The sequence below is a fragment of the Myiozetetes cayanensis genome, unplaced genomic scaffold, assembly GCF_022539395.1.
Source record: "Myiozetetes cayanensis isolate MyiCay16 unplaced genomic scaffold, myiCay2020 scf27, whole genome shotgun sequence".
Classification (NCBI taxonomy): domain Eukaryota; kingdom Metazoa; phylum Chordata; class Aves; order Passeriformes; family Tyrannidae; genus Myiozetetes; species Myiozetetes cayanensis.
The window spans coordinates 2203320-2227950 of record NW_026087488.1 but is presented as its reverse complement, the minus strand read 5'-3'; the positions used below and the strand labels follow the sequence as shown (position 1 = coordinate 2227950).

The 24631-nt window shown below is 43.7% G+C and overlaps 1 protein-coding gene across 9 annotated transcripts in view; it reads right to left on the bottom strand.

Moving 5' to 3' along the window:
* Positions 1–24631, bottom strand: part of BCAS3 (BCAS3 microtubule associated cell migration factor) — a 302017-nt gene that overhangs the window by 188247 nt on the left and 89139 nt on the right. For 7 of the 9 annotated variants that reach the window (XR_007629761.1, XM_050321864.1, XM_050321866.1 and 4 more), the window contains exons 16-20: positions 17465–17615; positions 10730–10774; positions 4698–4822; positions 4137–4302; positions 2868–2968 (exon numbers count right to left, since the gene is read on the bottom strand). Coding sequence is in view for 8 of the 9 variants with exons in the window: in XM_050321864.1 (XP_050177821.1) it covers positions 2868–2968; positions 4137–4302; positions 4698–4822; positions 10730–10774; positions 17465–17615 (588 nt within the window). In the remaining variant the exon portion in view is untranslated. The remainder of the gene's footprint in view (positions 1–2867; positions 2969–4136; positions 4303–4697; positions 4823–10729; positions 10775–17464; positions 17616–24631) is intronic. The other 2 variants (XM_050321861.1, XM_050321863.1) reach the window with 1 other exon arrangement.

The following is a 24631-nucleotide window of genomic DNA, read 5'->3' as shown; positions in this document are numbered from 1 at the left end:
CTGCTCCCCACTTTCTGCCCCAGCCCTGGCCACGCTAACGAGCTCAGGTAGGCACGAACTGCACACTCCCAGCCAGGTTTGTGCAGCAGATGTCCCACATGACCCCAAAGCAACAGAACAGCTGGGCTGATCCACTTACAAATACCCTTGGGATAAAGGTCTTGGACACTTGTTGTACAAAACCTTTCTTCGAACAATGGTTCCTTGTTCCTTCCCTCTCTGAGCTGCGAATGTCACTTGGAGATCCTTTAGAGATGTTAAAAGCTGAGCTGGGTGTCAATAAATGAGGAGTTTTTTTTGAATATTCACCGTTCGGCACAAGAAGCCACCGGTCTGGTTTATAGTTTTTGAGAGCCTAAGGAAGATTTCTGGCCCTGTGTTTTGGCATCAAACGTGTCCTTTATGGAAAGCTGCCCGAGCAGCCCGCCAGACGTCTCACTGTTCTGCCGGGCTGCTGACAGAGGTACTCTGTGCTAAAAAGCACACTGAGGGTTTTTCAATGACCCAGGGGGGGCAAAGGTCACTTATTATAAATGGATAATGAGACCTAATGCAATGTTCTGAGTGTGGACAAAGAAAGGGTCTATCCATACCCCCTTGTGACTTGGTCATTCAGGCTTTTATTTCCCCTGCACACTTAATGGAGCCAAACAATTGGCAGAAATGCTATACAGGAACGGGGAGACACTGCTGTGCTCCACCTCAGGGACAGATCCCAACAGAGCCCCTGGACGGCGCCAGGGCTCCTCTCCTGCCCTGGCAGACAGATGGAGCATCCCCAGCCCCTGGCTGAGCCAGTGCCGGCATCAAAGGCCCTGATGGAAGCCCGTGGGAGCCCAGGCTGCAGCTCCTGGCAGAGCTGCAGGTGAGCAGGGCCACACAGCCCAGGTCAGCCCTTATTTAACAGGTGTCCTGGGCTCTGCTCTGGGAAAGCTGCTTTCACTCCAGTTTTTCCAGGAACTTCACTGAGTGGCATCACACCGAACAAATCTAAAGATCAGATACACACAGATTTCTCTGTTATGCCATTTTTAACGTGTCCTCTGGATGCTTTTCTGTGTTTATTATTCTGTTTTTATTTGCATTTTCTTTGCATTTCATAGAGAGGCTGGATGTGGCATCAATGCCATGAGGTGGTGTTGGGTCAAACGTTGGACTCGATGACCTCAGAGGTCTTTTCCAACCTGGCTGACTCTGTGTGATTTACATTAAAGAATTCCTGTTATGTGAATTAAAACCTGAATTAAAAGTTGCATAATTCAAATAGTACAAGTTCATTATATATCCTTCCTCCTTTAAAAAGCTTCCAGTACAAACCCATTTGAAATGTGTAGTATTTGAGCTGTTAATAAAATGTTAATGAAACACAGAGTGAGCACCATCCACCCCTGATTTTAGACGTGGGATAAATGTGATCTGTGCATGTGACACTCCCAGAAAGGCTTTTGTTCAGGCTCTGTCTTTGCAATGCACGGCTTTTAATTTCAGCAGAAACTAAAAAGCAGACAAAGTACTCACACAAAATGTCCAGAATTCTCCAGAGAGCATCCTGTGCTCTTGGACCCACAGGCAGTAACTGTGTGCTACATACAATAATTTCTGTATTTCTAAGCAGGGGAAACAGCTGAAACAATATGGATGATAAAGACATCTAAAACTGGAGCAGAGGATGGATTTGGGAAGGGTGAGGAGGGGGAAGAAACCTGCCCCAAGCAGGTGAGCTGCACAAATAGAGGTTGTACTTGTGAATTAAAACTTAATTTTGGAGACTTGTCTGGAGACCACTCAGCAGCAACTAATGCAGAAGCAATGGGTCAAAATATTAATACCAAAATAAATTATCATCAGGACAAGCAGACTGTGTGGCAGCAGTTACTTTAAACTACAACATGAAGTTAGACTTATGCTCTACAGTTACCAACATGCTTTGCCATAAAATGCTAACACACTTGTTGACATGATTGTACTCTATGTTTCAAAATATTCATGTGAAGATGTCACCACAGGCTTGCACACCTCACCTTTGACAGGCTCATTGGAAAATGGTGATCTGTATTTGTATCCTTAAACATACAACCAAAACACAGCCTTGCACCGACCCTGGAGCTCCCAGCAGAGCTCTCTTACTTAGAGGTGGAAACAAAATAAGGCAAGAATTGAGCAAAAAATTCTACCCAAAATGCAAATCTAATGGTGTTGTGCACTATTAATTACTTTTTCATTCTTTTGCACCTTCTGAGTTTCACTCCTGTTTTCTGTGCAGCACAGGAGGAACAATCTAACCCTGCAGGTTTCCACACACCCTGGGCTCGTGCAGCAGATGCACAGGTAGAAGCAACAGCTCAAATCTGGCCCCAGTGTCCCTTGCCCCAGTCACACCCAAAGTGCCTCCTGGCCCACGTGGCCACTGGCTGCAGTGCCAGTGGAAGCAGTGCCAAGGCTCCCCAGGGAAGCAGCTGCCTGAGGCTCTGGCTGGAAGGAGCCCAGGAACCAGGAGTTCCAGGGGAGGGGAAAATGCAGACGCACTCACTCGTCACTGAGTGTGGAATTCACGAGAGGAAACAGCTAAAAGTGTGAGAAGGAAGGAGGTGAGGAATCCCTGAGGACTTCAGGGGATCCATGGGCCCTACTCTAAGGCCACACACTCCCACTTTGGCTGTGTGACAGCCTCTCAACTCTGATTCATGTAAAAAAACCCAAAATTACATTGAGTGCTCCACCATTACCAGCACAGTTAAGTTACACACAGCCCTGTTCTGGGGCTGAGCATACACTGAAATAAACACAGGCTGAGAAACCAGCTCAGAAAGTCCCTCTCTGCAGAAAACGTGCACATCAGACAAGACAAGAAGTTGTCAGCTACTCACAGCCAGCCAGAAGATACTGGTAGTACTGCACAGCATCTGCAGCCAGGAGCAGAGGATGGTTTGCATTAAATGGTGGTTGGAGCTCATTCCACTGAGGAGTTCTGAGGTAAAACACAAGACTATTAATATTTAAGCTAATACAGAGAATGTAAATCAGTGTTTCTGTCATCACATGCAATTATCTATACAAGCTCACAAAATGTTTGTAATTATTTAAATTAGCTTGTTCAAACACTGCAATACACCACAGGCAGTGGAGCAGCAGGGCCAAATCGTGCAGATTGTGAGGCAGAGACAATTCTTCTTTGTTGACTGCAGCATGGACTGCACACCAAAAAAAAACCAAAACCCAAGAGGGAGGTTTAGATTAAGTTGGCAAATATGTTTAGGACCGTTGTATGTCATGCTGACGTTATATAAACACACAACAGAAACTGGGGAGCTTTTCTGTTCTGTTCACCAGCACTGCTCCCACCCTGTGAAGTCACTGAGCACTTCCAAACTGTGAAAATAAAGCTGTGTAAAGTTATGGGCTATCGATCCAATTAGAATTTTTCAATTCCATTACAACCTGCTCATTTCAACAATAACGGCCCAGAAGTCTGCGTTGCCATTTTAATTAGGGTGGGCCACTTCTAAATAGCTTGGAAAATCAAGTATTGATCAGCCCAGCCCAGCCAGGAGCAGCACTAAAGAATATGGGAGCCAAGAAAAATCAATAGAAAAATATTTTAAAACGTCCAAAGCACTGACGACACTTTCTCATCAATTTTTTTTTTTTTTTGTTTACTTTCTTCCACGTGTCAGGAATAATTCCTTCAACTGTCTGGAGAGCTGCAACCTTCAGCTCCTCCCAGGATAACTTGCCTGAGTCTTTGCAATGCTTCAGCCTGGAAACCTCCCTCGTGTCTCACAGCACAATTCTGTACTTCAACACTACTAAAATGATTGTTTCCTGTCCTGATATAAAGAGTAAATTGCAATCTGATCATTCAAAATCACCAATTGATAAGGATCTCTATTGATCTGTAAATATGTTCGTGTAGCTCCACGTCCATAGAAGTATTTAAATGGGGCACATAAACACAAACAGAACTACATGGAAAAGGCTTGGATTTCCCTCAAGTGTCCCCTCCTTCAGTGGAAAACTTCAGGAGTCTTTTAAGATGAGTTTTAAAATAACTATATGAGTGATGCAGGCCACTGAAAAAAGAAAGATCACAACCATTTTCTGGACAAAAAGAAGGCAAAGTGAAAGGAATGAGCTACCTAACCAAAGTCCAGCTGGCTCTGGGGCAGGTCAGCATTTCCAGAGGGGTGTCATCACTGATTTTGGGAGCTGTGCTGAGGGGCCTTGGCTCCAGGACGTGCTCCACCAGGCTCCCGTAGCAGCTGATGATGTACAAGGACTCCACCACAAACTGCTTTGATTGATCTGTTTGTGAAAGGAAAGACAATCTTATTGCAGCAGAACAGCAGAAACAGAGAAAAACGTTTACAGAAATAGCAGACTCTGGGGTTTTTTAAGTCTTTTCCTTGCAGTCAAAAATGTGAATTAAAAGAAGAGAAAGGGTTGGAAAGACAAAAATAAAATTGCACAAAACACACAATTTTTCCTTTTAAAAAAAAAAAACAAATATGTCATAAAAGAGAAAGAGGGTGGAACAGAGTTTCTGGCCAAGGTGTGCTCAGGTAATTACACACCCCCAAACTTGTGTCTGGACATTTGCTTTAGCAGAGGTGTCTCACCTTTACCCCAGAATTTGTCACAAAATGAGAAAACAAAGAACTGAAATTTAAATGCCAGCCCTGATTCCATAACATACCCACCTTTCTCCCGCTTCAGCCCGGAATTGTTGGCAAACCACGACCTTGATGATCCAAAGACTGCAGCGACACAAAACTCTCCCCCCACAGACTTGCTGGGTGAAATCTGGGGAGCTGGTTTGGATTTGCTTTGAAGAAAGAACAAAACAGGATTATACAAGTTACAAATGAAGATGTCCCTCCCTTAACAGTAATTTCAATCTATCAGTTCAGAAAGGGTGACTATCTGCAGTTCCAGTGAGACTGAGCAGGATTTACAGATGCTCAGTGTTCCCCAATAACAGGTCCCAGATTCCCCTGGATCACTGAACTCATTAACTGGAAGAACAGCACTGGCTCCTAATGGAGAACTGCACTGTTTAAAAGCCCCAATACTGAATATTTGCATTCAACAGAAACAACTTCAGAAGTGAATGCAAACACCTGTAATCCTAAATCCTCTGGGAATGAGAAAACAGATTCTGGGGCAGTCATTCCAGGTGGTTGAGATCTTCTTGCATTTGCAAAAAGAAAGTCAGGAATAACCTGGACTGCTGCTCAGCTCTAAGTCAGCCCAGTCCTGAAACAGTGGGATATGGGCAGGAGGGTGAGAGGGAAAACATGCAGAGCACAAAGGGAAGGGAAACGATGCAACGCTCATGAGCCACGTGTTAGAACACACCAGGAATTACCCCAGGGAAAAGCAGATTAGGAGACATTCTCCTCTGAAACCACGATGTGTGTGGAGCACAAACAAGGGTTTAGACTGAAATTTTGTGTTGTGTTTTCCTGAAACACCATGTAGTGGTTCCTGCAGGTACAGGACACTCTGCTCTGCTGATTGATTAAACCAGGATCCCACCCCTTCCTTAAGGGAAAAGCTGTCTGAGAAGCCCACACAGGGTTTCTCCTTCTCCATCTCTACTCTTTCACTGCTCCCTTCTCTTGCCACCTCTTCCTCCTTTCTTTTTTTCCTCTACTAATACATTGTTTCTTATTTCTTCTACTAATTTCCACACTATTTCAGACTGTGATTACACCACACTGACCTGGTCAGTTTTAAGTAACAATCCTCAATTTTTAAGCAATGATCTCCTGAGAATGATTCTGAGTGTTCATGTAAGTGTGTGCTGACAAATCACTGCAAGGGTTCCAGTGCAATTAAGCAGCAGAAAAATACTTTAAAATGGCAGAAAACAATTAAAATGTGGTATACTTGTAGTTAATTTATACTAAAATATCACACATACTAATAAATCACATAGCAAGCCAATGGTTACTTGTATCAACTAGAAATTAAAATAAAAAAGCTCTTTCCAAAGGGATTCCATCACACTGATCAGAGTCCATGGAAGGATTCAGACAAACTTCCATGGACTCGGATCAGACCTGAAGCTCTACACGTGGGAGAAGCTGGAATGTCCCAAAAGAGCAATTGCAATTTATAGTCAGTAACTCTGCTATTGAACCACCACAAAGCACTTAATATCCAAGCTACACACGGTTAGGTCAGAAACTCTGTCCCAAAAAGTTCCTGACTCTAAATACACTCCCTTGCTTGCAGTGGCACAGCACAATCTGTGTTAGGATATTTAAACTGATATTGTGTTAACTCACAAGTGTTTGTTAGCTGGTCATAAAAAATCACAACAGGTTTGTTTCACTTTGAAATAATCATCTGTCACACAAACAGTATTTCCAAGCAAACTGTATATTTTGAGAACTATTTTAGCTCTCGCCTTCCAAGTATTCACACGCTAAAATTCCTTCAGAAATTAAAATATAAATGCATCCACTAACTGGAGTCTTGTTACTGGTCTACAGTTCAATCAATGATTGTTTTTAGTAGAGGAGATTGTTCAGAGTGACAGTGTCACCCACCAGTCAGTACAAAGCACACCACGAGCACAGGTCTGACTCAGTCACATCCAGTCTCATAAACTCCTGACAAGAGAATCTTTCTGCACTCTCCCCATATTCCCAATTTTTACTCAGCACAATCTGACGCATTTACTAAATTATCACTTAAATAATTAAAATAACTTTCAGAGGTTAATAAAATAATTCAAAATGGGGGGGAAAAAATTGGAAGTAAATGCTATTCTCAGCTACAAACTGGAGCAAAAACTCCTACAGGGACACAACTGATTTCAATCCCTTCAAGCCTTGAAGCAGAAGTGAACCTGGGACTACGACAACACATTTCTGTCGGGTTCTCCACACCAAGTACAGCTACAAACACCCTCAGAGGAAATGGTCTAAGCTGGGTTCTGTTTGCATCTTGTCTCTGAGATGCACATCTCTCAAGGAGAGCACTTAAGTGGTGCTTTCAGTGCCAGAAGGTTTTTCCCTGGGAGGACGATGCTTTTCAGGCAGAGAGAGCAGACCTTGTAAAACACGACTGCTCGTGTGGTTCAGCTCAGCCCTGCTGGAAAACAAAGCAAACAAACAAACAAAAACACCCCCCAGTGCAACTCTTGGTTTGGACAGACCTCTGAAAATACTGCTGAGATGCCAACAAACCTCCTGTTCTGAAATCTGTAACTGAGGGGTCGTTCATTTTACCCCCGTTTTCCTCCATCCCTGAGTTTCCATCGATCCATTCCAGCTCCAGCTTCATCCCTCAGCAAACCTTCAAAGCCCAGTTACCCTCAGCCACAGTAATGCCATTAGCAAAGTATATTTTCGTGTCATTGTGATATTTTAACAACTTGGAAACCATAAATCCCCATTATTCTGCAGATGCAAAACAGCCTCTCAGCTTTATAAATGATAACAAAGCAATAATGTTGAAGGTGGGTGCTGAATGACTTGTTTCTGCTCTGAACTCCTGCTCTTTCCTTGCTCTTGGCTTGTCAGCACTTCATAAATTATTCCAAGAGCTGAAATTAAGGCACGTTTGGCCTCGCTTTTAAAAACAGTTAATTTCAAAAGGATCTTCACAATAGAGCAACTTTCAAAGTGTTGTGCCAGAGTTTTTCCTGAAAAGGGAGGCAGGAAGAAGCTCAGGGTGTTGGGAATCAACACTAAAACCAAGACAGTGAAGCAAATGGGACCAAAACACTCCCAGTTATAATTTCAATCTTCATTTCTTTCCAACATTAGAAACAGCAGCACTACATTTAATGCAGCAGGAGGATGAAAAAGCAGTTTAGTTTTTCCTCTCTGGTTCTACTCAACTGTGCAACTACACCTGGAGTTCAGTGAGACGCAGCAGCAGTTTAATCCCAACTGTATCTCTGCAGAAAACTGTACCACAAACACAACAGCAGCAAAAAAACACCTTTTAAATCTTCTCCCTTTAGCTCTTGTCCTGCTGTAAATGTATTAAGAGCTGTGTCTCAGCTGCAGACCATGTCACATCATCCCAGCTGCAGTCACCTACCCCTGCTGTCAATGGCAAAGTCACCTACAAAAGGCAAGTTAATGCCAAATAAATACCCCAAGATCTGGTTATTAACTTTTCTAACACAGCCTTGGAGGGTCATTTCCATTTGAAAAACAGAAGCACCGGGATGGAGACACAGACACATCCAATGAGAAACATCCACGGGCATTTTCTACTGAAAGGGACAAAGAGAGACGGGAGGAAACCAGAGAAGAAAATTAAGACATCACTTGGTCAGAGCTCAAAGAGCAGTGAAGGGACCCAGCACAGCGTGGAAGTTCTTTCATGTTGCCAACACAACAAGAAGGGATTAAAAGACCTACTGGAAGCATTCAGTGCCACCACTTGTTGACTCTGGAACTCACCAAACTCTGCCACAATCTCTGGGAATGTGCTGTGTTAGCTCTTCATAAAAACACCGAATAGTTACAATATTTTAAACAGTTTGCATTTTATGTTCTATTTTATTAACATGAGTTAACATTATTAAAATACTCTGAAAACCAGAAGGCTGTGCAGTTCCCAACTGGTGTTCCTCAAAGAGCTTTGTGTCTCACAAAAGCCTTGTGGCTCCTAAATGTACCTTTAAGTTCACAGTCAAACCAGTGACGTGACTTTTAAACAGTAAATGAATTGCATATACATGATATGAATGAACTGCCCTATAAATTCAAATATTATTCATCAAATAGTAAGGGGCTGCAAAGGCTGAGAATCACTTTGATTTTGTATTTCCAACAAACACGGGAGAGTCATAAAAGCAAAAGCATTTATCCACAATTCTACACTAAACCCACCAAAACATCTCTGACTGCTGAAGGGAAAAGCTTTACCTCAACTACAAAAGCAGCAACAAAACCATCAGGAGAAAAATACTGGATAAAATTTGCAATTACACATCAAATTACCACAAAAAAAAAAAAAAGTACATAAATTTGAATTAGTTTATCATTGTGCCTAAACCAAGGAAACCCAAGACACGTTTCCAGTTGCCACATTATGAACAAAGAAGGGAGAGGAATGGTGGGCTCCTTTATTCACCAGGCTCTTCCCTGTCAAATCTCCATTCATTTTGTTTACAGAATTTTAGGTCTCATTAAGACTTTAATGGAAACAACATGATTTCTTCCCCCACCCAAAGTGTGTTTTTTATCCCAATTTCTCTGCAGACAAGCAAGGACCACATTTCTGAGCTAGCACTGGCATTAAACAAACCACAAAAGGGCCTTGGGAAAGACAGGCAACCGTATTTGAGCCTATTTCATATATTCCCCCCCCTTGAATCTGGGCCTTTTAATCTTGCCTCCATCTGAACTCCTTGCTGCTTGGCAGCACTTTGGGCAGGGGGTGACTGCCCTACACCATCCCCTGCCAAAACTCTCCTTCCAGAGCCTTTGCTGCTCTTGGAGCCCCAGCAGGCAAAATTCTGAGCTGCACCACAATCTGCATTTAGAAATGGGGTTTAGGGAGATCCTTCAGGAATTGGAAATTCTCCAGGATTAAGGCAAAGCCCCCTTCTTTCCTTCACTGTTCAGTGCCTCTGCTTCTGCTGGGTCAGCTCCCATAAACCCCACAGCTGTCCTGAGCCCTTCCCTTGGTGTCCCAACGAAGCTCTCAAGAAGTTCTTTCTGCTGGAGATGATATTTTGGCAGAGACACAGGGGGTGATAAATGTGGAGCCAACTCCTAGTGGCAAAACCAGGAGCCACACACAGATATCCCAACAGGCACTGACAGGAACAGCTCATCGGCATCTCGAACTAAATTAAAAACACACAGAAAATCCCCAACCCCAAAAAACCCAAAGCCCAGAAACCTCCAAGCTGAAGGTTTTCAGATTTTCTAAGATGTTCCCACTTCCCCAGTTCTTGCTGTCCAAAACTTGAACCACCTGACCATTAAAAATGGAGGAGATGTAGCACTGCTCAAATACTGAGTCAAGCTCCAAACCCAAAAAACTTGTTAAAACTTGCTTTTTCTCTCACCTTTATTCTTATAAAACGCTGCAATTTCTCATATTAAACCAAACCCCCTTATTATTTCAAATATTCCAATTTTAATGGAACTGTTTCCCACGGCAGGGGGTTGGAAGGAGATGATCCTGAAGGTCCCTTCCAACCCAAATCATTCTGTGTTTGGTTTTTTGGGTTTTTTTCAAGTGAAATCAGCTTTTCTTTTTCCAATGCCCATTTTATTTGCTGCACCTCTCTCCCTGCAGTACTTTACTGCCTACTCACTGCTAATCTGGCTTATTTTCCAGAGGTCATCATCGATGTTTTCTGTCTGTAAGCAACTTAGTGCTCCAATAATAAAGGAAGCAATATAGAATAAAAAAAAAGAGGCTTGTTTGGAAAGACATTGCAGTAATTTCTGCCCACTTAGAAATAATTTATTTTTTCAACTTCCCTGCTACTTAAAAATTAAATGCACTCTCAAAGGTAAAAAAAAAAAAAAAAAAAGAAATAAAGAAGTGAATGCATTTCTTTGCAATGGTGAACACACATCCATAGTTTGAAGGTGAAATTATGGGGGGTGGAATCCTATGGATCAGCCATGCAGGTAAACAAACAAATTCATCCCAAATTAAAAAACAGTCTAAGCACAGAGTTATTTTTCAGCCAGGACAGCAAATGGATTATAGGCATGCTGGGTTGGAACTGGGAACTCACCAGGGAGCTTTTATGGAAAAACATCCTGCTCCAAACAGGTAAGGTCTTCACGGAAAGGGGAAAAATGCACAGAAATTAGATGAGAACTCAATTCCCAACAAGTACACTGTACATCATGCTATTAAGATCTATGCACAAAGTCACCAGAACAGTTTGTGGAACCGTCCCTGCTGCCCTGGCAGAGCTGTGGCCCTGGCCTTGGAAGCAGCACCCTGAGCTCCCCCCCAAGCAGTGCCCACGGGCACGACCCCCCCAGGGCAGCTCCTCATGCTGGGAAGGCATCGGTGCAAGCTGGCCCTGGGCTTACAGCTCAGCTTAGATCCAGCCTGGGGCTCCTGCCTCACCCCTGCTCACACAGCTGAGGCAGCACCAGATACTGGAGCCAAAAGTGACAGAAAAATCAGCACCAAACCCAACAAATTTGTTTGTGTTTTGCAAGAAGGTCCAAGTGAGGCGGTTTTACAAATTTATGGGAGGTGGCAAGTCCTGAGTAAACACAACGACAGGTACCAGCACAATTAACCCAAAATTAAAAAGTCTAAACCCCCTTTTTAGAAGGGGAAATCACTCCAGCCTTTTGCCAGGACAGAAACACACATTAAATTCAAGATCTTTAGCATCTCTGTGGCCTGGTAAATCTTCTTCCCTCACATAAAAGCTTGCACAGATGCAGGAAGGAGAACCCTAACTTGGTTCAAATGTATCTGATGTTCAAATCACCAGACATAGAGCTGAGTGCTTCTGGCCACCCCAACAGTTTATCTACACCACGGTTTTATTTGAGGTTTTGTTCAGGTATTTTGCACAGTGGATGGTTTTTAAAGTGGCATCACCCCCATTAATCCGAGGTCATTTTTATTGGGTATCTCCCTTTAAAAAGCCATTGCCATACTGGCATTTGCATAAAATCTGAAAAGGAGGAGCAGGAGGCAAATTTGGAGCTCCTCACGCGCTCAAGGCTTCTCTGATTCTCATTTGGGATGTAACAACAGCCACAAAATCGCTGGATAATTGATTTTGTAAATGCCGATGGCTCGTTTTCCTTTTTACACTCTGACTCGGCCATAAATCCTGGCCAGTCGAAACAGGTGGAATATTTTGAGGCAATGAACTCCCAGAAAAGGTGCAGCTCTAAAGCACTCAGCCATAGGCCTACACAACTGAAAGGATTACCAGCCTGATAGAAAAGGATTCAGTGAACTAAATTTGACATGAGCACAACATCAGCGAATGAAGGCATCCTCTCAAAAAAACATTTAGGTGAAGTACAGACCTTAAACACACATCCTTCAACATGCAAAGATGTAAAAACCCAATAAAGAATAGGATATTGCAGAAAAAACCCACTATTTGTAATTAGTACTATAGGCAAAAACATAATGAAGAGCTGATCTCTGTGGAAGGGACTGGCCTTTAGCTTTTTGCACTTAACAGATGTTTAAACCACAGAACGGATCTGGTGTCAATCTGAAGGGTCACTGCAGAGTGCTGGGATCTGCCTGGGAGCTCACAGTTAGATTTCTAAATTATAATCACGGACATTTTGGCAACTATTTTTCTTTCCTTCTCTGCCTCAGTGGCTCTGTCTGCAAACATCAGGCAAATGACACTTAGCTGAGCCCATTAGAAGGTTTCAGAAGATAACACAGCCTTTTTCTTCTTCCACAACCTACTACGTTGGGCTGATTATACTTGCAAATGAACAAATTCTCCTTATTTTAATTACAAATCGACCCAGGTGGATACATGCTTCAACTGAAGGTTTTTGTTTGGTTGGGTTTGGACAGAAAATCTTGTACCCTGAAGAAAATGCAATTACACTTCCAAAGACCTCAGCAGAGTCTCAGGAAAAAAGCTTTAAGTGCGAGAAAAGCAACTCAGCGTTTCCCTTCCGTGCCCAAGGCCAGATTTCTTTAAAGATGACCATTTTATATTTATATAAGCGACTGTTTCCCACTCTTTCCTTCACATAACACGGATGGAATGCTAATTGAGAGCGAGAGAGAGCCCACAAATGACAGGAGAACCCAACCTTGAAGAGCCAGCAGCAGATGGCTGCGCTGGGTGACGGTCAGAGAGCAGCGCCAAGGCAAAGACTCACCGAGCTGCCCCTTCCTCGTGGCCACTGACCAATTCCAAAGGGAAATCGAGGAGGGAAGGTGGTTTAGGGTTCAAAATCCTGACTGAGTTTTCATAATGCCTTACCTCGTTCTGAGTTTTAGCAAACTGAAAACCGAAACGCTTGGATTTCGTGTGGTAACGTTTGATAAAAGCCATTTAAGCTTTTAATGAGCTGTGCAAGTCCCATTTATTCTAACCCTCACTGTGATATGTGGCCATGTCAAGAATCCTTTCATAAACAGTGGGATCTGAACAAAATTTAGTGCAAGTAACTGTATTTCATATCAATTGCAAATCATGACAGCACTTGCTTTATTCCCAGAATGTGTTGTAAAAGCTAAAGGTGACACAAAACATGTCTGAGAAACGTGCCTGGCTTCAGGCAATCGTGCTGAGTTCTTAAGCTTTACTTTTAATTTTTTTAGTGACTTTTTCAGCTACTTCTTCCTATTTAATTGTACCATGACATCATGACTCTGCACTCCTTGGTTTTGTTTGCTCCAGTAGCAGAACCTGGGCTAAAGGAACCTCTCTGACACAAAACAAACCAAACACCAGTGATTCTCTCTGCATGAATATTAAAATGATTAAATTGCACCAGACACTCTACCTATTTCCCCCTTCCTTACTGGGGGTGGAATGAGGGATGAGTTAAGAAAGATAGAGGGGATAGAGTTTCATGTTTGAAAACACACTGTTTAAATCTCCTGGCTGGAAAAAGGCAAGGTTTCCCCCTTCCCTGTAAGGAACACTGGATGTCTCTGTTTTGACAACTAATGCAGGTTCCATCCTGCTGTTCACTCCAGCAAGGATGAACTGGAGAGTGAAGTATGATCCAAGTATAATGACCATGTCCCTTGAGGAACTTAAAACAAATGCTGCTGTCAGAGGAGCCGACTCGGACAAGAGCTTTTCTTTCGGGGCAATTATTGTATCTTTTCTTTCCCTTTTTCCGTGTCCCCACGTTCTTACCAACTGGAAACAAACTGCAACTCATCCCCCAAACACAAGGAACACTTATAAAGCTCCTGCAAAGCACAAAGCTGCCTTCTAGAATGTTCTGATTCACTGCCTTTTATAGACAACGAGATGGATCCCCCAGCTCTCCCCCTTTCAAATCTATAAGCTCTTTGTAAATGAGCAATGAATTAACCCATTCACCAGCCCTGACTATTAAAATTTGGAGAGGGAAACTGAGGCATGGATATATAAAGACTTATTAAATCCAGCTCCTGTGTTGTCCTGCATCCCCCTAATCTTTAAAACATCAGATGCTTCCTCACTCATTAGTGTTAGAGCCCCTTTGGGAAAGCCTCTCTGCTCCTTCAGGATGTGCTGACAGCACGGACTGCAGGAGAGCCGGGCAATGGGATGACAAAATGTAGGGACAGGAATGAAGCGCTCGATGAAGGTGAGGAAATTACAACGAGAGCCTTGGAAAAGCAAGGAGGGAAGCAGGGAGGAGGGAAGGGGCAGTGATGGCAGCACACAGGGGGAGATGCTCCGAGACACTCCGGGCTGAGAACGGGGACCTCGTTCACAGCAGGGACCGATCGGGACACGTTCCAAAAATCTACAAAACAAAGCCCCCATGATGAGCAGCACAGTCATGACACAACTCCAGCCTCCGTCGTTCATTCCCACAGGGCTACAGGGAACACTCCTAAAAAATCTACTGCCACTCCACCTGTCAGGCACCGTGACGTGCTCTGCAGCTCTGCTCCAGACACACGATATTAAGAGCACTGATCAGTCCTTTCAGTACCTGCAAAATATTTTGCTGTCTTGGATACCAGCAGAACAAAACCCACCCTGACTTTTCGGTTAGCAGAACCTCCAGGACTCCCTGCAGACGTTCAGTGTTAAAGAAGCTTTCTGTACATTAAAAGGAAGATGAATCCAGACTTTTAATTACACAGTATTTCAACCCTGATTTTTACTTTTAAGAGCTGTGCTGCAACAGATGAAATTTGTAATTTTTAAGGGTAGCAGCAGAAGAGGAGTGAACAGAGAGTGTAAAAGCCAAGTGGCTCTGAGCTCCTCTCCCCCTCTGATCGCTGCACAGTCGCAAGGTTAAGCAGCTGCTCCCGAGGAAGAGCCTTGTTTCCTCGGAGCGGTGCTCAGAGGTGCTGCCCATGTAGGTGTAAATACATCTGTCTTCTGCCATTTGCAGTAATGCAGCCTCCTCCTCTCCTCCAGTGAGGCAGATGGTCCCTGTCCTGTCGAAAAATTACACTGCACAGCCCCACAGTGCGATGTGTTTGCAGAAATACGAGGGCAGATGTTAAATATGTTAAACACACGCTTTGCCCCCTGGAGGTTTAAGTTAAGGCTGCTGTCTCAATTTGGTCATTTTAGGCATGCCAGGCTTCTTGGATGCGAGGCATTCCTCTTCAATCCCTGCCTTACAAACGCAGCTTTTCATGTTAATTTGCTGTGCTCTCACCAAATATTTTGGAGGCAGAACAAATGAAGGAAGCTCTCGGCTCAGCGTTACACGGCTACGTGGGCTGTGCTGAAAATTATGATCCTCATCCACGAAAACTCTATTTACACAGCAGGGTATTTCCCATGGCTGTTGTTTCCCCCCCCCTTGCATAAGCCTCACTGAGCATTTTAAATTTAATTAGCTTTTAAAATCGCACAGACCGGGGCAGAGACAGCTTGTGAAGAGTACAATTTATGGGAAAACTATGAATATGAGCACTCTGAATATGCTGAAGATACTCAAGAATAAAACATTCCATAAAGTAATGCAGACTTATTGCACATGCAACAATTTTAGAAAGGTTTGCTGGTATCACCAAGCACTCAGGAAACAGCCTTTGTAATGAGTTTTGCATTAATTATTACTGCAAACCAAGTGCTTTTTCCCAAATCCTGCTCCTCCCCAGCGTTCCTATCCCCTACCTACCCTGGCAGGCCCTTGGGTGGATTTTTAATTCCTCTCTCTGCCTTGTCCCACCTGGTTCTAAGTGTCCATCCCAGTTCTAGGAGCCCAGGTTTACATTTCTGTCCTTTACTGACCATTCTCTTCAAGTCACATTTTTGATATTTGCCCTCTTTGAGGAGCTGTGGCTTCCTGCTCTCCTGCTGGCACACCAACCTCACCCTCATCTCTTCCTGTCCTCATCCCCATCTCACCTGGCTGGGCTTTCCAAACTCACCTCAATCTTTTTTCCCTCACCTGTGTTTAAACTACAAGCAGGAAAAAAGAGGAAAAAAAAGGTAAACCCAAGCAGCTGAAATGTGTGTGTATGGAGGAGGAATTTAAACCCCAGCACGACCCTCAGGCTGCTTCTTTACTGTTTCCTAAGTCCCATTTACAATCATTTGAGAAGTTCAGGGATTTCTCTGCAGGCAGGCTCTGTGCTGAGGGCAACTGTGTGCTCATAGCTCAGGATCTGGCCCAGTGAAATCCCAGTTCCCATCAGGAGGAGCGGGAGTGGATCGCTGGATGGACACGAATGTGGCTACACGTTTATGTGCACACAAATCAGCTCCTGCTGGCACCCCCAGTGCACCAAACAACACAGATCTCACAGCACGTCCTGGACACTGAGGCACAGAATGTGGGAATTACTCAGGGAGAGGGGGAATATCCTGAAAAATTATGCCCAGTTTATGAAACACCAGGTGAAATTCCCCTCAGGAGCAGCCTTTGAGCAAGAAAGCACCGAGGCAAGGAAGGCAGAGCCTGCACTGGCCAAACAGCAGGAAAATGTTAGCAAGCTGTAGGACTCCCAGCTGTTTTGTCCAACCACATGCCATGCTCGATCTATTTTCCTTAAAAATGTGAAAGCCCTCTGTAAATTAACGGATCAGTCAGACGTTTAATTAGAAAATATTCAGGGATTCGAACAACTAAAAATTAAGAGGAAAAAGTATACTCATCACCCAGTAGCTTTATGTGTTAGTTGTAATAGAAGATTTGAAGTTTAGCAAAAGGATCAACTGTTGAACAGAATGAATTAACTTAAAATTGTTGTAGTGTATGAAGCTCACAGAATCTGCTTAGTTTTATTATATTGTATTTAGAGGAGCTTTTCCCAACAAATATCCCGAGGTGCTTTTTGCTGGCCCAGTGAGAGGTACCAAAGTGCAGCTGGCTCTGGAGGACACACATGAACCACATGAACCACACAGTACAGCACAGTCACTTCAGAGGAAAAATAAGGTCAAGGAAACAGCAGGGTTAAGTTCTGCCTTTCTGCTCCACCTGCCTTACTGTCTTCCCAGCTCTGACAGTCAGAAATCAATTCTGCTTGGAAAGGTTGGAAATCCAAACAAACTTTCCCCCCCAAAAAAGTAAACCTGTATTTAATTCTGATTGAATACAGCTCTGCTTATGATTCATTCCCATTCCCGGTGTGAAAACTTCTCCTGAGCCACCCAAATGAATATTCCTGCATTTACAGAGATTTGTTTTCAGGTTTAATTTACTCATCTGATGCTGCTTTTCTTGTCTCCTCTTCCCCCTGCCACCCCCTTCCATTGCAAATAAATTACATACACTGGAATTAAAGTAAGGAATAAAATTAATTATCACTGGTAGCCCGAATTCTTTCCCTGTGAATTATAAATAAGAAGGTGAAGGAAGGTTTGTGCACTTACCCTGTGCGTTTGGTGATGGTCCCCAATGTCATTGGCTGCTTGATCTGAGCAAGAGGCAACACCACAGTCAGACTTGGAAGAGGCAGCAGCCGAGGGTTCCCAGGGTTGTTGTTTGTGAAGTTATTGTAAGTGTCCTGGCTGTTCAATTTACCTTCATGGGACAGAGATGTGAGAAAACACGTTATTGGAATTTTTTTCTTCATTTAGCATTTCTACATCTGACTGAAATAAGGTTTAAAAAAAGCTCCCCCCAAAAAAACCCACAAAACAACAAAATGATCTCCTGTTGCAATAAAAAAAAAAATCTGAAAAAAATTCATCTTCGTTTCAGATAAAAAATAAACAGCAATGGAAGCAGCAAATACTAATTTCATACATGGGGATAAGCGAGGATTCCCATCCATGGAAGGGAAATTATTCCTCCTGCTGCTGCTGCTGCCCTGGCAGTTTTGTTCACCAAAAAGTATTTGAGTTCGTTTTGAGGAACCAAGCTCTGGATTCCAATTCTCTATTGAAAAAGAAAGGAATATCTGGAAGGGAATTATTTTCCTAAAGTACCACATACAGTGTTGGTAATTGGAAGTCCTGGAAAGGTCGCTTTTGTTGTCCCGATGGATAAAGACACAGAGAATAATCATCTGCAGCACTGAGGCTGGAGGAAAATATCAAGTAACTGTGTAAAATAAAACCAGGCCAAACTCCATGTAAAAATCAAGAAAGTATCAAAAAAGTCATAAACTTCATCTTCATTCAGAAAATAAAAAATGAAACATAGGTACTGAAAAAAAGAGAAAAAAAAAAAAGGAAAGAGAAAACACAACCAGAAAACCCCCAAGAAGCCTAAATTTAGCTTGTTTCAAAGAGGTCTGTGCTGGATGGACGCCCAGTCTGGATACGCTTTCTTACTCCCTGTATCACTCTGTAGTCACAACCTTTCATTCTTCAGTTGGAAAAGGAAACGAGCTCCAAATTTCATGGACAGTAAAGAAAGAAATGCGAAGAAACCAAAGAAAGAAGTTAAACAAAAAAAGGGGCCAGTCTGTTTATAGCAGAATCAAAAGTACTCTAAATAGACAAGCAACCATGAATTAAAAGGTTTAGATCATTAACTGGGTTTTCTGTGTTCCTATAATGCTGTGAAACGCTGGCTTTGTTCTTAATCAAAAGGGAGCCATATTGGGAATTAGGTTCCTAAACAACCGCTGCATTCTACACAGATATTATACAAATCCCAGGCCAAAGCCATACAATCTGCCTCAAGAGCAGCCACCTTTTTTCAAGGAAGAAAAACAGCACAGCAAAGGGTTTCTCACAGGAAGCTGCCTGAAAAGCTTTAATGGTACTTCAGCTGGATTGAAAATAGGAAAAGGAAGGCGGAAAAATCTTAATGAATGTCTCATCATCCTAAAGACACTCAATGCTTCCTTCACCCTTCTTTTAATACTACATAACTGGGAGCTGAGGGGTTTTATTGGGGGTTTTCTGCAAAGTCCCCAGGGCTCTCTGCATGTCAGGCCAGCACAATAAGAGAAATGCTGAAATTACAGAGTGTATTTTGTGGGAGTCTCTGGCCCGAGCGTCGGTCAATACGTTTTAAGAGAAACAGCAAGGCTTTAATGAAGAACAAGCCTATTGAAGTCCCAGAGAGCAGATTTCATTAATAGCAATTTTCCTGCACCAACTTGGAATAAAAAGAAAAGGGAAAGGAAAAAAGAAAAAAACCAAACCAAAAAACAGCCCGGCTCAGTTTTAAATTAAGACTGAGATGCAATTAATTTTTTTAAGATTAGCTTAATAATACAGTCTTGGTTCTTGCAGAAAGGCCCATGAATAGTTTGGTGCATTATTGTCTAATTAGTTACTGTTCATGCAGCCAAGGCCTCTCTGAAAGTGTCTCCCTCTCCCATCTTCCCCTCGATCCACGTTTGCACAGCAAACACCCCCAGGATCTGCAGAGGGGGCTCCCAATGTCCATAACCTGTTTTCTTCTACTTGTTTGGAATATAATGATTAACAAGGAACTCCTGAACCAAAGGCTGTGTGGTGACAGCCCCCTCTCCCCTCTCAAGGCACATTTAATGACCCACTCCCAACTCCATGGGGTTTTCCATATGCAAAACCTTCAGCCGATCCAATGGAATATTTGCACGCAGAGCAAGGAGGAATTTACACACGTCCTTCCAACACAAGGATGAGCTCCCAAGCAAGCTGAGGAATCCCAAGGCAGTTGAGAACACCAGGAGAACTGCAGGATCAAGCTACTCCTTCAGAGTTTTTTATTAATTGAAGTTGCAACATCCTACAGTTCTCAGGCTCACATGTAAGAAAACGCAGAGTAAAGAAAAAAAAAGGCACTAAACTATAAAGAGAGAATAAAAAGGTATAAAAGAGATGCTGAATAGGACCAAAATCTTAAGATGATTCCTCTTTGGGAAAAAAAAAAAAAAAACAAACCACAAAAAAACATTCAGGAGGCCAAGCATTTAACTTGTAAATATATATTTAGAAGCACAGCTTAATCTGATGTACACAAACCTCAATAAAAAATTAACTAAAGCAGAGCTCATAATGCACAGCCCAACCATGATACAAAAATTCAGCTATGACAAATGAAAAAAGCTGTAAGCACCAAACATATGTCACAACAACCATTGCCTGCCAGCCTGTATTTTCTGCAGCAACGTTCAGTTGCTTAACTGCGAAAAAATGTAATTAAAAGCGATACAAGTCAAAAATTCAAAGTTGGAAGGCTGCAGAAAGGAGAGAAATTATTTCTGACAGTGAAGTTGTTCTTGAAAGTCTCACTACAGTAATATTAAGATGGTGTGGATGACTAAGGTTAAAGAAAACCCCATAATTTTCTGGTGTGCTGCTGCAGCCCTCCAGAAATTGGAAAAATTCCCTTCCATTCCTCCAGCCTGTCCAAGTAGGAAACTCCTGCAGTAAACAGGAGTTGTGTGTGCACAGGCCAAAAGAGCACAAAGAATGCAGTCAAGCATCAACATTATTTCTACAGCTCGAGCAATTGTTGATTCGCTGTCAAAGGACAGGCAACAAATAAGCCAAAGTTTAAGTCTGCTCAAAATCTCCAATATTTTTCATACAGAACCCTGAACTCCAGTTACCTCAGGACACGTGGACAGTGCCTTGAGCTGGGAATGGCAACTTGGCTGCACACTGACAGCTGCACACAGATCACATCCTACTGACTACTCATTTTCCGCTGAATTTAGAGAAGTTTAGGGGAAATCAATGGCCACCCTCCCAATCCCACGGCAAACACGTCCTCTCAGGGGGCACTCTGAACCTTTCCAGGGAAGCATCCCGAGGGAGGGGGCTCTTCCCTCGGTGCTCCCCCGGAGCTGAGCTCAACAGCCCTCAGGACCCTGAGCAAGGCAAGGCCCTCGGGTCAAGTATTTGTCTTTCCAGGGGCTGCCAGGGAAGAGTCGTTCAGATCAGAGTTCAAGAGCTGTGCACGGAATGCATTAAAGCCGGTTCAGGCTCAGGTTTATTTTCCCATGTGCCTGCACTCCCCCTCCAGCCTGGGCCACAGCTCAGGGCTTGCATCATTTCCACTCAAATATTGCAGACTCAAGGTATGAATTCCTGGTCGCAGCTAAACCCACGTCAAAAAATTCCTCTGGTTAATCCTAACTCAGCCTTTCAGATTTCCACTGGAGAGAAATAAAAAGAAAAACAGGCTTATGTCTCAATTTAAGCTGCTGGTAAATCTCTTACTAATTTTACTAAGGGACTTCCAAAAAGCCAAGGATGCCGTGGCTCTGGAGTCAGACTGAAGTTCATTTCCAAGTGCAGCCTTAACACACTGGATGAACTTCCACATCTACATGGAAAACCAGCGGGTTCTGCCTTCGTACCCTCACCTCATCTCCCCAGAACCCGAGCCACGCTTTTCCAGACATTTCATCCCACGGATAACCGAAGGCAAAACGCATTAAGCTGAGGATAAAAGCGAGGAGAGCAAACAACAATGTGCTTTGTTGTCAGAGGGAGGGAGGTATTCCCAGCCCAGCCATCACTGACAGACTCACTTCCACCGAGGAAAACAGGGAGGCCTGAAAGGGCCGGACAAAAGAAATCCCAGCAGACAAAGAAACAACAAATTAAAAGCGCCATTATAAAACACAGATGCTCTAAGGAAAATAAACTTCGCAAGATTTAGTGGTTTCTGACAGAGCTGGACGCCTGTGGAAAAGCCATCAGGAGCAGCTCCCAGGTATGGCTGGACAGGCATCTCCTCCCTGCTCACCACGGCCTCTCTGGGAAAAGTCCCCCTCAGCTCTCCACACACCTCCACCACTGCAGTGCTCGTTTACCAATGGCTACGATTTTATTCATGGTTATTTTATTTATAAATGTTAAACCCATAAGCTGCTCTTCAAACATTTGATCAAATCACTCTAAGTTTTCAAACTGAATTCTTGGATAAGAAAGGAAAGCTACTCCAAGCGGAAAATGACTGAGACTTGCAAGCTTCTAACAGTGTTCAAAAAGCAATCAATCAACTGAAAGCAATTAATACAGTAACTTGTCCTCTTGTGATCAACTAAGAGCCTTGATGAATTCAGGCCAGGTTTCAAATTGGTCAGCGTTTGAACAGAGGACTTGAGGGCACTGCTGTCAGAGCCCATCTCTGAGGAGAGAGGAGCAAAACCACCCTGAGTGTTGCCGCTGTAATGACGCGATTCCACATCCAAGTGCAGCCTGGCAGAGCTTCCCCCCAGCCCCGAGGAGCACGCTGTGCACCAGCACCGTGTGGGCAGTTCTGGGATCCTGAAAGAACTCTTCTGATGCAGCCCCACTGCACATGAACACGTGACATGTCTCCCCGTTCGAGTGCTGCAGGGTTTTCTTCGGTGTCAAGAAGTTCCACCCTGTCAGTGAGCAAAGCAAAGAGGACTCGGCCCAGACAATTTTTTTTTTCTGGTAGGAAAGTAACGATCAGAAGCATTTTAGTTTCTCTGTACACTTTACATGGAAAACTAAAGTGGTATCAAGCACCTCTCAGCCTTATAATAAAATGCCTCTGTGTTTATTTTTTCCATTTTTCTTCCATTACTCCAATACAAAAAGCTTAGTAGTGCAGTGTCATTAAAATTCAAACCCCACTTGATTAGCTTTTATATCTTACAGTATTTAACAGACTCCATTTCAAAGGGTACCACGTAGTCTACTGACATTAACACTACATATAAACATCTATAATTTGGGAAATAAAAACAGTAACTCCAGGCTATGCAATCATGTGGAGGCCGAGTCACAGGAAAAGGAACCGTGTTTGGCCATTATTTCTGTTTAGTGTAACACTGAGGATTCCTCAGCTAAACATTCCCTAATCATATAATGCAAGGAAAATAAAATCCTTTCTAACAGGCAGGCAAAAAAAAAAAAAAAAGGCAGGAAAACCAGAAGTGTCACGGACGCGGTGGTTTATTTTGCTCTGCCTTTTATTCCCCACAAAAAGTTTCCCGGATGAGAATGGAAAGCTTCCCAGCTCCAGTTCCAAGACTTTCACCCTCGTTCCTGACCTTTCCTCAGACATGTTCCAGTGTAATCTGTAATCTACTACGGTCGGAAGAGGAAACAGCAGCGCCCTGGTGAGAAACGCTGCCTTGTGACCCGCGCAGAGGAGCCGGCGGAAGCAATGCTGGCTCGGGGAGCCCTGACAGGCAAACCCAGCGGCGTCCCCAGCTCAGCACCACGAGCCCCAGCCGCTGCCAAAGCGGGCTTTGGCTTTCGTGCTTTGTTTTAATCCAGTCAAACGTGTGTTATCTTTCTTGGTGAAATGTTAAGATGTTTTCCTAGAAAAAGCCAGGAAACTCATTATTTTAGTTAACGATCGCCTCTCAATTCAACTTACATTGCCATTTCCGTGAATTGTGTCCTATCAAATTTAAACTCATTTCACACCCTCGCCCTCAATATTTCCAATACAATTAGGCCCATTAAAGGAGGAATATTATGTCTTGGCTACTGCATATACATGTAGCTGCTCAGAGCAACTTTTCCTCCCAGCTAAAGCGGTCCAAGTCCCAAACCTATCACTAATCTGACTCCACTGGAATGGGAGATTGGATGGGAGAAAACAACACAGCCGGTTGTTTTGGTAACGTTTCAAACCGCTCGATATCAAACCTTTGGAAGCACAGCTGCACTAAATCTCACGGCTGTCCTAAGGAAGAAGAGCTTTCTCCCTGTTTGCATCCAGGCAAGGCATGTGATGGTGACAGTCCGAGTGCTCTGCCGAGACGTGCAAGCGCCAGCCCAAGTGTCTGAGGCACTGCTGAGGCAGAGCCCTCTGCCCTCTCACCCCAGCTCCTTGAACTGCAGCTCTCCCAACTGCTCGTCAGCCTCGTCCACTCCAAAGCTGAGCACGGCCTTATAACACTCCCTTCCTCCTCCTGAAGTTTTCCTTCTGCTGTCCTCACTTTTAGGAACTCTGCCCCCCCCAGTTATGAAGTGTCCCACTGATACTCAATCATCTCCTCTTGTCCTGGGCACAGGAACTGCCATGACCCCTGTGCTGCCTGTACCTCCACCTGGCCAAGGATGGATTATGAAAGAACAGTTCCAAGCTCAAGCTCTACCTGGCATCTGAACCTGTTATTCACTGATACAACTACTGATGGTACAGTACAGGTGGTCATTTTTCCTACCTCCAGATGTAATTCTTCCTTTCCTGTATGGAAAAGAAATTACACTGACAGTCCAGAGAAATCAGAAAGGAGAGGAAACCACTCTGCCAGCACGGCAACCATGTTCTGGGCCCCATGGCACCTCTCACAGCAGCTGTGAGGACATCCACAGTGTCAACTGCCTTGTGCAAAAAATAACTCCTTGAAAATCTGACACAAATATCTGCTGCTTCTTCCCTTGCTGCTTCCCATCCCCATTGTGTCCAGATGCCAGTTTGCTGTGCTAAAGAGCCAGGTGACAAAGGTGTCTTGAAGCACCTCCTTAGAAAACAACCCCTCTATCACACATCCAAATCTGGCATAAAAACCACCTTTCAGGGTTTATTTAACTAAAAATACTGTTGGTGCAGTATGGGCAGGACTCAAAATAAACCCCAGTAAAGTAGTTTGCCAGCTGTTGGCCCCAGGCTCTGTGCAGGCAGCGGTGGCAGCGTTTCAGCCGGGCTCTCCC